We start from the raw sequence: 18,425 nt of genomic DNA on the forward strand, positions 1-18,425 counted from the left end.
TTACAACATGCTTCAGAAAGTTTTCACAGACAACAGTAGGCAGCTTTATCAGGCTTTTGAGACTACCTTCCCCCAGGCAGCAACACGAGTGGTCTATATACCTATTAACCCCTGCTAAGTCAACAGTTCTACAGATACCCTCCTAAGCTGCTGAGAGAACGCTTGGCATAGTTTCTATTATGTTTGAAAGAGGATCAAACTTAGCTCATGAAAAATTCATGTTTTCTGGACAGAGTTTACTACTGCAGTCTGAAACACAGACCAAGCTTGTTTGGACTGTTAATGCAAAATAAGGAAAAATGACTGAGGGAGCATCAGAAATACACACAGCTCATCTTCAGCACACGAATCCACAGACAAGAACCATGTCCTGGTTTTGGAAGCTGGTTTGGTTTTCTTTTAACTGATGTTTAATGGAAGCAAAATCTGGGGCTTCTGCAATCGTAGAGAGTGGTTTTTCCCCTAAATTTAGGGAAATAAGGGATTAGGGAGAATAGATCTCTATGTGATTTGCTTAAACTGTGAAAGGCCACAAACCACAATTCTTAAGAGCAACTGGAATATCACAATCGTTTTGGAGAACCTATATGGATTATAGACACTTAAAAGTATACAAGAAAACCATGCTGTCTTTTACTCCTGCAGAAGCTCTTTCAGGTTTTTATTACTTTAAGAAAAAGGAATTCTGCATAGTGTTACAAATTACTTCAGTATTCACTGCTATAGATTAGATACTTTAAAAAAGTTAAGATAAATAATCTATTCCAGAGGTAAACTATGTCAAAAAAACACAACCAAACACCAAAAAAAACCCTAAAAATCCTAGAATCTAGCATCAGGTTCCCTAAATATAAAGTGTTATAATTAAAATTATCTTCACACTGTGTTATGAAAAAAGACCAGAGTGTCACAAGTTCCAGAAACCAGACATGACTTAAGAAAATGCAGTTTAGAAAACATTAAAATAAAGTTATTGAAATACACAGGTGTTAAGCTGCCTAATTACACATCAAGGAACAAGAACAGATCAATTCCCAAAACTCTGGTTTCACAAAATTGCTTCGCTGGTTGTTCATTTGTTTAAAAGTAAGAGCTTCACTGACTAATCAACCTCCCAGTACAAAAACTGGCAAACAAGTCAGTACAGTATTAGTTTCTACATTAACAACAACAGAGAAATCCATGATAGAACACAGCCTACAAACCAAATGGTTTCAAAGTTGTCAGACCCCAACTCCGCCAGTTCTCAAGGGAGGTACACACAGGAGGCAGGACTTAATCCCTCTTCAGCTTTGCCATGAGCTGAAGCACAACCAGCTTTCAGATTCCTACAGGCTTATCTGCTCAGTGACAGGAAACAGCAATGGAACACTGAGTTCTCAAATTCCTCCTCTCCTTTGATATACCAACACCATGCTGAGCCAAATTTAGATGACAAGCTGGTCAGGGGAAGAAATCTATCATTTTTGCTCTGTATGCATTGTAGAATTTTAGAACAATATTCTGTAACCCGTCTAGTCTGAACTTTGTTCTAGACCCTCGCTATTGACTGGGTAAAATGTTACAGGCTACTAAGACAGTTAATCAACATAAAAGAAAGAATTACGTATCATGATATCTTTAATAATCAAGACGTGGAAAATGTCTTCACAAGTGACACCTCACTAATGCAAACAGTTCTAAACTCTACTGAAAGTACATCATTTAAAAAAAAAAAAAAATCACACAAATGATTAAGTATGCAGATCAGTGACGTATTTTTTCAGTTCTCCATTTTTCCCTTGCTTTCTAAGGATAACTGATTAACAGAGAAGCTCATTTTCACTCCAGATCAAAATGAATTTATTAAAGACTATTAACAAATAAGCAATAGGCAATAATGAACAAGTCAAACAAGCTTTGTGGGGTTTTCATGGAGATGATTTTGTTTGTTTTGTGGGGTAGATTTATCATTGTTTGGTGGCTTGGTTTTTGGTGTGTGTTTAGCTTTTGTTTGGTTGATTTTTTTAAAAAGAAAAAAAAAAAAACAAATGAATAAACAACCTTAAGTTAAGCATCTTACCACTGAGTATAAGATGACATCAATTACTGTACCTTTAGGTGTATACATTCCTTGTTGCATGGAACCTCCAGGTTCAAAAACAGGAGCTTTAAAATCAGCAACTGCTGACAAGACTGATTCAAAGCTTAAGCTTCCTGGAATAATACCACTTTTAGGGTTGGGGTTTTCTGGAATGTAAAGTTTGTGTTAAGGAAAACAAAGTTAACTTAGTTGGAGGACAGCATTTTACTTCCCACTCATTTCAGAGGCTACATTTCAGCAGTGCTCTGTGTTTACCACCAGAGGTCTGTATGCTCCAGCTGCTTTGGAACAATAACTATTTCTGAAGTGAATCAAAACCTTCTAGCCAGGACATCAAACATTTTAAAGCAAGCCAATGTCCATATGCTTGGCTCAAGAGTTAAGGATTAAATGAGAAATAAAATCTACTATCTGTAGTGTATATAAAGTTTTTGTACTTGCCTTTATTGACTAACACTTTGGCTCTGTTCATGGCAAGAGTATTTTGCATTTACAGCTAAGCGCAGAAAAAGCAAGTAAATAGCTTGGGATCCATAAACACAGTAAGTAATTCTCCATCTTGGATTGGCTATTTCTCATTTTTGGTAGCAATACTTAATTGATCTACTGACATTATCCCAAATCACAAGCAGCAAATACAAATGAGGAAATTCCTGCTTACTGATAAGTAATTGCTTGTACAAATTATTCACTTATTTTACACAGTTAAGTGATTCACTTAAGTGAAGTGCTTTGAGCGATTTGCTAATTTTACATACTTAAGTGATTGAATTATTATGTCATATCGTAATTAATAATTCTTATTAAGTATTTGTAACTCTCAATCCACTCCTTTCCTATCTTTATAAATTCTAACATTTTTGCTCAATGCCTACCATCCCTGGACTGCAAGCTCTTTTGGTCAATCACCACAAGCTATTTCATTTGCCTACACAGCCCAATACACTGACAGCAGTAAAACATGCGTATTTGTATTCAGCTGTTAGGTACCGGACACGAATTGCACCACTGCACAGAATGACTTCCTAAAGTTTGCTCTTCTTCAGGTAAGACACTTTCCCCCATAACACATCCATTTCACTCTAATTTCAAAGCAGCATTCAGAATCGCTATTATTTGTATTTTCAACTATTGATACAACAAGCCAATATAATGTAGAGTGGCTTCTTTTTAATACTGCCATAAAATTAGCAATAATCAAAGGCTCAAATCTAGATCAAGGTGAAGCTTGGTTAAACTTTCTACAATGTCATTTGAAAACAGACTTTTCACCTCACACCTCAAAGACTTTTGTAGTGTTAAAAAAAATAATTTTAAAAAGGGCAAACTTCAAACTATTACAAATTATCGTGTATTTTGTAAGAATAACCAAAGCTGGAGCAAATGCCTTTGCTGGTAAGTATATACAAACACACCTTTACACAATTTGTTATAATTATGTACACTGAAAACATGTTCAAGCTCCAAAATCCCACTACTATCTAGGTACCTGTCAGTCTCATTCATGCACATTAGTTAATATATTCCAAGGATATGAGATCCAGTAATGAACTGTGTGTCCTGTCATTCATACAGAGTTGGGCTACCATCTCTGCTCTGAGGATCTCATCATCTGTCATTCCTAGAACAATAAAATTTTAAAAGCCATTAAAATAGAATGATTTTAAAACACGCATTCAGCATACATTTGGCATTAAATGCAAGTTAAACTTGATACAAACATTAAGTAATGATACAGTGCTATAAAAATACAACAAAAAAGAGGGGTGGGGACACAAATGTTGTAAGAGACACAACCCCAGTCAGAAAATACAAACTAAAACTGCTGTCTTTCTGAAAAAGTATCTTCATGTGATCACACACATAAATCACTCATTTCTATTAAATCTATTTTTCTCCATTTTTATGTATTATGTCTATTTCTAATTCATAAGGGATTAAAATTCAGTAACTGGCAAAAATGAAGCCAAGTGTTGAATGCTTTAAGTTACTATATAGCTAATCATTTTAATGGTAGCTACTAAATGTTGAATATAAATGAACAGGCGTGTTATTTACATACAAGTATTTCTAAAGCAGTGATTCTTACCTAAATGTAAACGAAGACTTAATAGAAGGACCAAAAATGTTAAAGCTCCTTCCAACATGGACCTTTCATGCTCTGAATCAAGAACTGTATTTTGATGCTGCGATGCCATTGTTAATAGATCTACCACCTTAAATCTACATAGCAAAGAGTAAAGTCAGAAACATCATTGTCCAACATTAAAACACCAATGTGAAATGTACTGATAAACTCAGAATACAATTCACAACAACCCAAAATGAATACAAAGTGAAATGCATATAATGCAATAATATGCAAACCCTCTTGTTTTTAAACTTGGATTTTTATTTAACTATCTGTGGATGTCCTATATGAAAACACTTTACATTTATAAACATAATCTGTTTTCAAAGCCTGATTTTATTCTATTCTGAAAAGCAGAAGCATCCTTTCTGTTCCAGCTCTATTGATCTACTTGTTTAGGCTAGCATATCCTGAAAGCTTGTATACAAACATATGTAAAACTTAAAAAGCCCTAAAGATGCTCAGAAAACAAATGTCTGAAGCTTCACCACTGAACTGTAAATCAAAAGCCAATTGTGTATTAAATGAAGAGTATACCGCCTTCAGTAGAGCCCTTAGGCAAGTGTTAGTTTTGGCAAGGCAGAGTTGAACAACAGAAGATGTGTATCAAATACGCATCTTTTGTCTCACATAGCATAAATTAGTCAACATTTAGCACAACACTGAAGAAGAGCATTCATCTTTTAACCTTACCTTTCAAAAACAGACGAAATAAAATAATCTGGGTCCAGCCTAGAGGCACAGACCTGCGGAGAGAGAATAAATTTATTTTATTCAGTAGTTCGTTTGTAAACAAGCATTGGCTTGGCTTCTCAGAAAACATAACTTACTTGCAGCAGATAAATGTCAGGATCTATCATCGAATTGCAGAAATGAGACTGCACATAAGTCATGGCCTGTCCTTTAATTTGTAAACCATTTCTAACCCACATGTTGCTGTGAATTTCAGAAAGACTTGCCTGTTCAAGGAAAGTAAAACGAAATAAACATTTACAAACATTTTGGGGATATTCAGCTATTCAGCTCAGTGTTAGCAGATCTACATCTTTATATAAAAGCATACTTTTTTATACTTATTTTCTTCTGGGGAGTGAAGAATGAAAAGAAAACACTGCAAGTTTATTAAACAGATACCATACTCTCATATGAGAACACATTTCAGACAACGAAAGTGATCAAAGCCAATGAAGTTATTAATTTACTTGTTAAAATCTTGAAAGTACTCCAAAGATGAAGGCATCATGGTTAAAAAGAAGTTAGATATAAAAGCAGTGATTACAAATATTGCTTGCTACCACCTACATACAAATAAATATAAATTTGTAAATTTCAAAAAAATGTTGCAGAATGCATCCATTCTTGAAGTCACTCTCCATTTAAAATATGAAATTTCAAAATTCAAGTTGCTTCTCAACTTGTGCTCCATTGGTAGCAATTCCATGAACATGCAATTCCAGGTCTTCAAAAGGTTTGTTCTTCCTACCCTTTTGAAAGTGCTACAGTGAATATTATTATTATACTTCTCAGAGTATGATAACTAATCCCTCATATTTAATTTTGGAAATAGGAAGGAAAAAAATAAAAAGAGATAATTTATCCTACCTACTAAATATATTCTAGTTATTATTGTCACATATTGCTTATTTTGATATTCCACAATTAAGACACACGCCACTTTGTTAAATACTTTGAAATAGATTTAAATAACTGGGATTAAATGAACCGGAGAACAACTACTTGTTGAATATCTTTATATCTGCATCGAAGTCAGAAGTCTGCCCGTACCTGAATCTGAAGTGGGTGAATCATTAGTTTCATCAGCATCTCCTGATCTGGCAAGATAGTGTCCAGATCTAGCTCTTGGCACTTGACAGCCTAGAAACAAAAGCAAGCACATGGTGTACAGAACAATCACACTCAACGGTGAGTATCCATCTTCTGTGTGACTAAAACATGTGCTTACCTTACTCAAAAACATGGCAAAGTAACGGTGCAGTGGCAAATGAAAAGTAACTTGGTTAGGAGCTGGCTGAAAGTGAAACAAAGATATTTTAATATCATATATTAAAAAAAGCAAACCTACACGTGTCTTCATCACAACCACCAAGAACAGTATCTTGCATGTCTTCATTTAGTGGACTTTCCACTAACCTACTATTACTTAATTCCCCTGGACTTTCTGAGGATTCAGAAATTTCCCATATTCAGACAGCTGCTGTGAATCTCTTAATAAGCCCCCAGTAGATAATGACACTCTGGATTGGGAGTACTGATTGCTAAGGTGGCAAAGCAGGCTCCACTACTACTGTATCAGAGGAGCACTTCTGTTTTGCCATTGCTTCAGCTCTTCATACAGCAGAACACTAGCACTGCTTTTAACACTCACACAGCTTACCAGCAAATCTAAACCACCAAGACTCTACAAATAAAGGATCCTAGGACATAACATTGCAACTATTAACTAGAAACTCTAATTTCAGCAAGGCAATCCTTTTTTTTCAATTAAGGGTGGGTGAGGGAGAAGTAGTGTATCACCTTTTAAGTTTTATCAGATTTTCACAATACTTTGCCTAAGTTCACTAAGGATATTTACCTCATCTACAAAGTTGATAGCATCAAACCAGTCCTGCAGTGCTTCAAGGCAGTATCTGACAACATTTCGTGTGTATTCCTGCGTTTCCTGCAATAAGAGGAACCAGTGTACTACACGAGCCAAAGCAGTTTTAAGTAAGTGGCGCTGTTTTCCTACTAGAAATAAATATTTCAATAATATTTTTACAATACATGATTTATGCCCTCATCACATGGAAATTAGTGAGTATTAAGATGGCTTCATTGTTACTCTAAAAGATGATCATTTCAATGGTGAGAATTAAGGCAACTTCAGAATGGACAGCTGCTCCTAGACCCCACAGTATAATTTATCCATTTATTTTTGCAAAAGAATTATAGATGTAATCATAAAAACAAAGTATTTCCATGCAACCAAAGGGAATGGCTAATGTCCTCTAAGTTTTATCTACTAAAAGGTCCTTACAGTTGACTAACACAATGCATCTGAAATGCAACAATAACACAATACTGCATAGATTTTACCCATAAGCAAACCTTGTTATGTTTGTGTAACTCTGCAACAATGCCCTAAAACTATAATATATTTTAGATTAAATCACATCTTTCAAGACTAGAGCTGTACATTGTCCTCCAGAAGTGAAGTGGTGATGTGCAAGAAGGGAAAGCAGAAGGGAAGCCAAACAAAATTGCTCTATGATCAGTGGAAGTCACAAAGCCTCGTTTCATCATGAACTTTTCCTTTAATTTTCCCTTCCAAACACAGACTCCAGTCCCGCCTCACAGTCTTAGGATAACTCTGACACACTTCTGGTGTGAAAGCCAGCAGGGCTTAGGCCAGCCAGAGGCTGTGCAAGTGCTGACAGGCTCCATCCAACACCTTTTCTCCTCAGGAAACACAACAGCCACGTTCCCATCCTGCTGCTCCACCCACACAGGCTCCAGCAGCTCTCCCTCTCCTGTGGGATGCGAGCTGGAATCTCTGCCCACCCTTCAGCTTTCATTAAACAACTACAACAGTTACGCTATGAAATTTCTAAAACACTTTCAGATTTATTGAGAATGACCAAAGGGTTCAAACATGGGGGTGAATACGTGACTGACAAGCTGACAGGCAGAGCAAGGAATCATACAGGCCTTAAACAAAAGGCAGACCCTTCCCATGCCCAAGATAAAAAGGAATACTTCAAAAAGGCAAGTTGCAATTCAGTTTTCAAAAGATAATTTAGACTCATAAACTGATATATTCATAATTTATCAGTATAACTTACAACATGGAAAGGCTTTTGCAACTGCCTGATTGAAACTGGTTTAAAATTGCATGGTGTGCTCACACACATTTTTTAACTGCACAGTTCAATTCAAGTAATACTGTCCCATGGATGCTACTACATAACTTAACAAGCTAATTTCAAAGTTAAGTATTTATTTCATAAAAATAACAAGTAAGTTTTTCCACATGTTCAGTATTTCAATAAGCTGATGGATTCAATTTTCACTATAACTTGATGTAACTTACAGTCTAACAAATAGTAACAACTCTTTGCTCTAGTTAGGAGACTATGAGACGTCAGAACTTCAGAGACTTTCACCTCAGGTTGTTAGCAGAACAACACAAACCCATAAATTACTCCATCCCCTTCATAATGAAGTGTCTGTTTGCAGACACGATCAACATTAGAACCACTAACTTATGCATCTCCCTTCTCATGAAACAAAGGCAGAATGACTCAAAGACATTTATCAAGTTCGTCATCAGATTGGAAGTTTTTCCATATGTACAGTCTTATGGATGACTGTACGCATCGTGAACTTGTAATCCCAGTTCTAGAGACAGTAAGTTAGATAAAAGCTTGAGTTCTATACTCACTATACACAGAATATGAGTTGATCAGTTTTATGTGTTTGGTAGAGAAAGACAGCAAAACCCAAGTCTTTTCAAACACAAAAATGACAGACCTTTCAGATTTGGTATTCCAGAATAACAACAGAAATGTCAGTCTTACCCTAACTTTGCAGTGTGACAGAAGACCCCACATTGGCTGGGCACAGGCTTCCAGCTCAGCAGCAAAGGCAGCATAGTACGTCTGTGATTCAAATTCCACATGCTCATTTAATTCACGTTTATTTAAATTCATACCTTCAAAGATTTAAGCAGAGTTATAAAACCAAATATTTAACCAGGACTAAGTGGAATGCAGTATTTTTAGTGTTAAACATTCTGTTAAACCTGTTAAGACAAAAAACCACAAAGCATAACAACCTATCTTATCCATTATTGTGCTGCTAGATATGAGAACAAGAATCAAAGTTTGAACGTAAGTAGAGCAGAAAAGAACAATAGCTCTAGATTGGCTTGTAACTGCATTCTTTGCTGTTCAGGCAACCTTAACATGGACTGCAGTCCTTCTACTTTGAACCTCGCTTAGTCAATAAGAACATTTGGATGGAAAACATCTGGTCCTCTTTCTAGGTAGAACATTTATCAGTACTGAAAAGTTCACTTTTTTTTTTTTAATAATAAAAAAGTTTATTCACAGCAGCACTTAGAAGAAGATCCAGATTTATCAGATTAATTTACCCAGTATTTAAATGTAGAATGTCACCAGTAAAACACTTGAGCACAAGTTATGATTTGTACTTTAAGCACATCCTGAGAATTCAGGCACGATGAATCTCAGTCAAGTGTGATGCAATTGCTCTTTAACTAGTCCACGCAAGACCAAGATCCATTAGATCATTTGCAAATCTGTTTTCTAGAATATACGGTTCTCTTCCAGGAATACAGACTTATGAGAATGCTAATGAATTAAATATAGCAATGTAAGGATTTTTCTACTGCGAACATTAAGCTGTCTTAACATCCTTCTATTAGGACCGGTTATAAAAGCCACATACCTTGAAAGAATGATACAAAATTCATCCATGTTACCAAAAGACCGTGATCTTCCAAAAATTTCTTTGCCACACTTTGGTGTGAAAGTATGTTTATAAAATCACTAACGAGGGGCCAGTAAGTATTATTCTTCAGTAGTGCTTCTCCACAATTCACTACAACATGTAAACTATTTTCTTCATCTAGATTTAAAAAAGAAAAAAACAAGGGGAAGAAAAAAAAAGTAGTACTTTTTTCCCCTTATTGTTGTAATTTTTACATAATGTTACAAGATAATGCAAAAATAACAATTAGGTATTACTGTAATGTTGCAATCAGACACACCCAGAGAAAACTGCAGAAATGAAGAATGGTTGTTCTGTGGCACCTGAGACTGTTTTCTCATCATGGACTGATCAACATAGATCTCACTCAGAAAGAGACACATACTTTGAAGAGTATTGCAACCTTTGAAAAGCAGTGCATTAGTAAAACCATCACAGAAATACCTTTTTTGAATACTTTCAGGTATAAAATGACCAAACAAAATAATTACTATTATGAACATCTGAAATCTATTTTGAATTTGACAGACTTCAGCAAGTAAGCTACCTTACAGCATTCAAACAGGAATCTGGTAATCAAAATCTAAACTGGCATGTTGAGTCTGAGAAGGAGAGCAAAGAATTTCCACTCTGAATCTGAGACGGAGATGGGGTTTATGCAGCCTTCCTGAGACTACGGCGGGAGAATGTGCCCAAAAAATGGGAAGGAAAAAAAATGGGGCAGAGTGGGCAGGGGTAGATGTGTCCCTCCCTGAATCACAGAAGTACGTCCTCTACAGCTGTCAAATATATCTCTTTATTTGATTTTCATAAGAGGGATTCTTAGAAAGACTAGAAAGGAAACAGGATTGGTCCTGGATTCACAATCCAAGGGAGGTAACTTCCAGCACCCATCTGTCAGTCACCATTCTATTTCAAACAAACAGAGAAAGAAAATTTGCATCTGATGACCCTCAGCCTTGGCTTTTGTCCAGTTCAAATGCACTGAGGAGCCCTTGTAGTTACCCTTTACACAGTGCAAAGGTCTTAAGCAGTACAGCACATCCACAGCTAAAAAGACACCCTTATTAAGAAACTCCAGACTCTGGCTGATAAGGCACATCTGGAGTGGTCCCTTTGGTATATATGTAAGCTTTTCTCCTCCCCTTTGTTGTAACTACTGAAGAAAATACTTTTTTTTTTGTGTCACTCTGAGGCTGTTTATTTTGTTGGTTTGTTTGTATTAGGAAAAAAATACTCTCTTGCCTGTTACGTCAACAGGTTTTCTAACTCAAAATCATACAATTTTTTGATCCTGACAAGTTTTACTACCCAAGAACACAGCAGTCAGAAAAATGTAACAGATTTCAGCCTGATACATATGCTGCTTAAATTGCACACAACTATGAACAGGTATCTTCTTGTCACCATAAGGTAATATAGATCTCCATTTCTTAAGACTGACTCCAATCTATTACATGGAAGCACTGGAAGGAACAGGGAGCCAGAAGCACTCTGCATCACTTCTCAACCTCCTGTGCCACAGTTGATCAAATACTCTTTCATCTCTCTCTTGTTATCTGGTACACCTGAGAAGAAAGGAAACTAGGTCTGGTTGCTCAGCTCCTTGGTTCCCATGTGCTCACACAGCCTATGCAAGAACAGGAGAACATCTCAGTTGGCCATGCCTGAACCTGCTGAAGGACTTTGCAAAGAGCCAACAGTTACATGTTGCTGATTCTCTGCCCCAGCTTAGATTAGACAAATCCAGAGTCACTTCGAATCGGCAGTGGCATTGCCTCTTATTCAGAGTACTCCCCAAGCCAGTGTTAACATAAGGTGGGTCAAAGGAAAAGAGGTTTGGTGTGGTGTTTGTTGGTTTTGTTTGGGGTTTGATGTTGTTGCTTTTTTTTTTTGTTTTGTTTGTGTTTTGGTTTTGTTTGTTTTAAAGGAGGAACCATTACCAAATTGTTTCCTTGAGGTATAAATTCTTCTCCTATGAAAAGTGCAGCAGAAGGAAGGTGCTGATAGAGATAAAAAAAAGTCTAAGAGCACAGGGACATAGATATTCCTAGGCAGCCAGTTTTATCGTCTGCATGCTACTTCATCTCCTCGGCCATTCACATGTGAGCGGTGAGGTGAGCTAGTAACACTTTCAAGCTGGTATCAACACAGCTCCTAGGACAACTCCGTTTCAGGCACACAGTTTGTCACTTGGCAGCCACAAATACCCTTAATGAACTGTGTACTTTTAAGGGGTGTCAGCTGTGTAAAACACAATGAGGACCCATAAGCAAGGCAAACTAAATGTTCCTTAGCAGATACGATTCCTGCCCAGTGTTCTCCTTTCTCTTCTCCAGTGTGTTTTCTCCATCTACCCACTTGCTGGATTTGTACACTTTGTCTCATTCACCTACTAAACAACCTACTTGTTTGCATTAGTTGCACAAACAGAATTTTTCTCAATTTATCTCACCAGCACAGACTTTTAACTGCTTCCAGCATTCTAAGAGATACCTTGAACTATGCACAAGATACAAGCCCACAGAAATAGAAAAGAAGGCTAGTGAGAACATGAGAGAGAAAAAACCCTAAAAGAGTGTTTTATTAAATCTGTATTAAATAACTATGCTCAACACCTCATATATATAAAGCAGTGAGGAGGAAATGTTGTGAAAACATTGAAAAGCACTGGACATATTCCATGATAAGAGTATTAGCGAAGACAAATCGCTGGTGCTGGGGAAAGGAAACAGGCCACTTCACATATTGGGCAGCTGCTCCAGGGATAAATCTTTTCTCATTAATCTATCACAAATATATCTGTTGTTATTAACTTAGCAGCTCCAGCTTACCTAATGAATTACCAGGAAGTTTCTTCAGAGAATGTCGAATCAGAGTCACAGCCCTTTTCTATTCGGCTGCAAATTCTGATCCATGACAGAACCTTACCACCAATGCTACCAGCATCGACCAACAAGTAAAAACAACTACTTGAAAGTAGTTTTACGCAATGTTCCATCAATATGGCATTATTTTGCAAACGTCACTTGATATATAAACTGTTAAAGAGAAAGATGCAACATATTTCTTTGACTACTGTAAAGCAATCTGTGTAGGACAACAGAAATATTTCTCATGTTGAAGTGCAGCTGACTGAGGGCACTCTTTATGCCAGGTGACTGAGGATTTCCCATTTCTATAGTCATTCTGTATTAGGCTACACAAGAGTGGACTCAGAGAGAAAATATACTTTACACAAGAAAAATGACAATTTCATGCAGAAGTTGATGGTACTTATTTGGCAGCAGTAATCAGCCTATTTAGAGAGTATTTTCAGATTCAAAGTAGGATAAAGAAGGATGAGAGGTCTGCAGTGTGTTGGGTACATGAAAGTGTGAAAAATAGAAGTCAGCAAGATTTGTTGTGGCACCATGTTCAGATGAGGACAGGTAAAACGAGTATAGGACAGCTGTTTTCACTAGAAAAGCTACACAGTGTACACTAGTTCAAATTAAAATTGCCACTGTCACCCAAAAGCTTGATCACATGATTATATTCACAAAGTATTAAATAATTCTCCTCTAATTATATCAAGTTTTACTAAGGCAATCACAGATGAGAAAAATTAAAACCATTTAAAATACTTCAAACAGCTTGTGAAATACTTTGAAAATATTTTTAAATCAATAAAGGTCTTGATTTGCATATATAATTTCTCATTCAAATGAGCTTCACAAATAGTGTTTATGCACTTTACCCAACAAATGAAGCACCTGCAAGATAATTCTTTGTATTATTGACTATATAGCATTATCACAAAAGAAAACCCTACAAACTAAAGGATAAAACATCAGTATCATTCTTGATACCTATCTTTAAATTTCTAAGAAATTTTGAGACTTGGCCTCTACCATGTATTGCTAGATCCTGTGCATTTTTTGGAAGGGTTTGAGGGGTGGATTTACTAACAAAGAAAGAGATTAAGTTTCTTCAATAATCAATTATCCATGGAAACAAGCAAACAAACAAATTAACCTACCTTGCAATTCACTCTTAATAAGGCAACTTTCCATCATATATAACAGAACAGTGACCATAATGTCCAGCAGCTGACATTCTTCTGTTACTTGGCGCGCTAGCTCTTCATTGCTGAACAACTGAACACTGATATGCACAATTCTATTAGACATTGTGTCTGATTCATGGCTTTTCTTCAGTGTTTTCATAATAAAAGCATAATGCTGAACAAAAGTTTTGGTAAAAGCAATCTGCAAATTATAAAGAAATTCCATAGTTAACAAGCATGATACAAAAATCATAGCTTTCTTACATTTTAAAATATTCCTTTACAAAAGCAGATTCAACATATTGTAGGAAACACCACTGGTTGCCACGACAAACCAAAACTGATGGTCTAACTATCCCATATCTAGTTTCTAGAAACAGTTCACATGAAAAAGCCTATCTATAGAGAGGGGTAAACCTATGCCTTCAATTTCATTACCTTATACCAAAATCTAATCTTCTCATCCTACTTTTTCTACACTAAAACACCCAGAAATGTTTAAACAAGGAATATAAGAACTCAGCATACCTGTGAAAGCAGTGAAGTTCTAATAATGAATTTATTCTACATTGTTTGCATCCTAAAACAGAGACTAATGTCCAAAAATGATACACTATGAACGATGACATTAATGGTGCCTAATAAAGCTGCCTTATGACTTACACTTGTCTACCCATGGAGTAAGGTTTTCATTCATCTGTCAAGGATGACATTTCAACACTGAATTTCATCTGCTATCATAACATCCTATACTTTTAAAATAAATCTTTAGCACTTTCTCCAAAATAGAGTCATTAGGAAGATCTGCTATTCTTTACACAACTGTTTGTTATTTTTTTGAAACCAGATCAGTGTTTAAATGTATTGACACATATAAATCTTAGTACAATTTCTTGTCCCACGCCATTAGCCTCAAATTGCATTGTAAACCAACCTCCTGCACTGCATATAGATGTGTGCATATCTGCCAGCTTTGAAATAACTTCTCACTTAGTACTTCAAGTTCTGAATTAACACCATCTGGACTTCCTTGGCTTAATAAGAAGAGATAACACAGGCTGTGTTGTGATAAAAATTTTCAGCTCAAATATAAAATCCCCTGTCTATTCCTTCTGTAAGTATTAGTCTCTCATAAGCATAAAATTAGAAATTTTGAAACCACCCTCAGGTAGCTGTGTTTTCACCAGACTGTATACAAATCACTACTTCATTTTATCTGCCTCAGACTCAGTGCTCTCACATTTTTTATTATAGCACTACAATGTTATTTTCATTTAGAATACACTTCCAAAAAACTATCATGATGCCATAATGCTGATGTTGGGCACAAAGACCTCTTCTTCCAGCAAACATCCTCAAAGATAAAGTTGTTCATGTAAAAAAATGGACTGGGGTAGGGATGGTGACGTCACTGCAAGAGCATCTCCCTCACGAGGGAAGGCTGAGGGAGCTGGGGCTCTTGAGCTTGGAGGAGACTGAGGGGTGACCTCATTAATGTTTATAAATATGTAAAAGGTGAGTGTCACGAGGACGGAGCCAGGCTCTTCTTGGTGACAACCAATGACAGGACAAGGGGCAATGGGTACAAATTGGAACACAGGAGGTTCCACTTAAATATGAGAAGAAATTTCTTCACAATGAGGATGACAGAGCACTGGAACAGGCTGCCCAGGGGGGTTGTGGAGTCTCCTTCTCTGGAGACATTTAGAACCCGCCTGGACACATGCTGGCGTAACCTCATCTGGGTGTTCCTGCTCTGGCGGGGGGATTGAACTAGATCTTTGAGGTCCCTTCCAATCCCTAACATTCTGTGACTCTGTGAAACACTACCAAACTGCTTAACGTGCCTTTCTTTAGCTGGTCCACACTGATGGAAACCTGTATAATAACTGAAAGTGTCTTTTATGTACAGCACTCAGTACAATGGTAATTGTTTCCAGCTAAAGCCTTTTTGGAACAATGTATTCACAATACTTGTGCAGAGTTAATACAATATCATTCTGGTATTCTAAGGCAAAACAACCTACTACATAATTTCCTGTAAATTAACGCTTGATACAACTTTAATCACTGGCAACAAACACTTGTTTTTTTTTGACACTTGTAACAAACATCAAGATATTTACACAATTAAAGTTAAGCCCCAAACACAAATGATGCACCTGATATTTTAAGAAGTTAGTATATTAACGTTGCTAGTAAAAAAGTATATTTATATATTTTTTCTTCACTTTGTATTATGTTTAAATAGAATTCTCAGGTCCTTTGGTGCAGGAACTACATTTTACTTGTTTTACACAGCACTCGATTCAATTCGATTGCAAAAATATGGCCCCTCTCTAAAACAAAAAAATCCAAAATTTTTCATATTTATTTTAAATGAGCACACATCAAAACTTCTTGTGCCTCACTCATATACGACAGTGAATTTCTGAAAGTGTTGTAGATTCATTATCAGTATAGTGTAATGACAGAGATTCTGTAATACACTTAAAGACAGAAAAGACATAACCTTGATTCCTGCATTCACTTGGAAGCTAAACAAATACAATCCTTTCCAATTTTGAGAAGAAGAAACTAAACCCATTTGCAGAAGTTCAAATGCTGAAATATTGTGGTAAACTGCAGTCTGTATATAAAAACAGCTATAGTAGGTCAAATCAATCCATCCAGGTCAGTATCCCGTCTTGGAGTGGCCAGAGATGCATACACAACTAAGGAAAAATACAGAATGGAGCAACAGTGCAGGTATTGACATAATACATCTTTCCAAATACTTACTCAGCTTCCAGCTATTTGCAAAAAGTGGCTTCCTAAGAGATATATGTTTTCTGCGTATTTAATTACCTTCACTAACTTACTGTCTATGATCTTGTGCAGCTTCTAAATTTCTAACCTATGCAAAAACAGAGTTAATTTTTTCATCTGGCCTTTTCTCTTGGTGGCCACTCAACAATCCCAGAACTTACAGCAGCCTAACATCAACCCCATGTTTCAGCTGGAACTTGCATCTCCCATGCTTATGTTTTCAGTACAAAGAAAACAATAATTCTAGCACAGCTTTCACCTGGCAAAACTAAGTTTCCTGTAGAAAAAACAGAAAAACAGAATTTGTAGAACAGCATGTTCAGGGATTAGTGAAACCCTATTGCTGTAATAACTGTTCAACATTCACTGTAGGAGGTGCTTGATGATGCACAGCACTTCTGATAATGATGTTCGTTGATTCATTATTTCTAACAGATGCTTTTGCATTTCTCTGCTTCCAATATTCCAGCTTTCAGCAAGGCTCTGCTCTTGGATGATTTACACTCTTCCATCAGCTTCCGCTTTATTCCCTACCCCTCCTTTGCTTTCTCCTTGGTCACGAGAAGGTCAGTCTTATTTCTCTGGCCTTCTGTTTCTTCTCTTGCAGAAACCTTGTCCACACCATAACACCTCTAATTTCTTGATAACTCCAGCAAACTTCTCTTCCATTTTCTTTTTCTTCACTTGTAAGTCTTCGAAGCTTCAAATGTCAGAGTGCTGGAAGGGATGCCTCAGGCACGAACCCTGTAAGGCAAATACCACACTATTTGTTGTGCTCTCTGTCTCATGTGCAAAAGCGGGGAGAGAGGCAAGAGCTATTATAATTAACCCAGGGTTTTAGCCCACCCCTTTCAACACTTCTTTTCCATAGAGAGAATCCTAAAAGAGAAGTTTGTATTCCTGTTTAAAAATAAACCTGTGCAACAGAGATTACTGGTGGCTCACTGACTGCTGCATAGGGCATGGTGAATTCAGTCAGCTCTACCACATTTACGCTGGAGGTCAGAGATTGCAACAATTTCAGGGTCGTGCACACATAGCCAGCTCTTTGCCTGGCTAGCTCGCTCAGTTTAGCAGAAAGCCAGCCCAGCAGAATGCTGCTGATTTAATGAGCTGAATCAGGTCATGAAGAATCAAACTGCGCAACAGTAGAGGCAGGAAAAAATTAAGACCGTACATGTGGTGTAGATGAGATGGGATAAAGTAGCAAAAGGCTGAGATATCAGTTGCAACAGTTTAAATCCCTACCAGTGTTCCTACTGTTTGAGAATGTGACGTAATTAAACAGCAAACAAGCTCTTCCTTCATAAAAGTTAAATGGAAGCTTGAAAGATAAAACATTCTTCCCAAAATGGTATATTCTCTATGTACACATGTAAAATGCAGAGCCATTCCTTGTAAATTAAGCACACCTCTCAAAGACATGTTTAAAATCCATGCATCAGGGTTTTGCAACAAAGCACAGGTACCTTGGGAAAAAATAGCGTTACTGCCTCCCTAGTATTACTGTGTGATACATTACCTTCTCTGAGTTTCCTTAATACTGAAAAACACCTTTTAGATAATCACAGCAATTAAAATAAATGCAGATTCTAAAAGATTGCAAATACTTGGGATTTGTGCTAGTTATAAAGTTTGTATATAAGAATTTACTGCTTAATCAAACATAATATTAAATTGGCAACAAAACAAAACAAAAAAAGCATGTTTAAATAATCCTTTTGTCTGAACATACAGTACTGATGGGTGGAAGATAGACTATTTCCAGATAAAGGTGGCAGCCAGTAGAGAAACCAAAGAGAAACCATGGCCTCCATTAGAATACATAGTGCAGAAAGATTATT

The 18,425-nt window shown here is 36.6% G+C and overlaps 1 protein-coding gene across 1 annotated transcript in view; it reads right to left on the bottom strand.

Annotated features, from left to right (window-relative positions):
- Positions 1-18,425, bottom strand: part of UBR3 (ubiquitin protein ligase E3 component n-recognin 3) — a 120,285-nt gene that overhangs the window by 73,049 nt on the left and 28,811 nt on the right. The window contains exons 8-18 of the mRNA XM_082055473.1: positions 13,747-13,975; positions 9,684-9,863; positions 8,792-8,925; positions 6,808-6,894; positions 6,178-6,243; positions 6,000-6,089; positions 5,045-5,173; positions 4,908-4,960; positions 4,173-4,306; positions 3,619-3,704; positions 2,095-2,236 (exon numbers count right to left, since the gene is read on the bottom strand). Coding sequence (XP_081911599.1) covers positions 2,095-2,236; positions 3,619-3,704; positions 4,173-4,306; positions 4,908-4,960; positions 5,045-5,173; positions 6,000-6,089; positions 6,178-6,243; positions 6,808-6,894; positions 8,792-8,925; positions 9,684-9,863; positions 13,747-13,975 — 1,330 coding nt within the window. The remainder of the gene's footprint in view (positions 1-2,094; positions 2,237-3,618; positions 3,705-4,172; positions 4,307-4,907; positions 4,961-5,044; positions 5,174-5,999; positions 6,090-6,177; positions 6,244-6,807; positions 6,895-8,791; positions 8,926-9,683; positions 9,864-13,746; positions 13,976-18,425) is intronic.

This window comes from Streptopelia decaocto (genome assembly GCF_964273445.1).
Source record: "Streptopelia decaocto genome assembly, chromosome: 6".
NCBI classification, from domain to species: Eukaryota; Metazoa; Chordata; class Aves; order Columbiformes; family Columbidae; genus Streptopelia; species Streptopelia decaocto.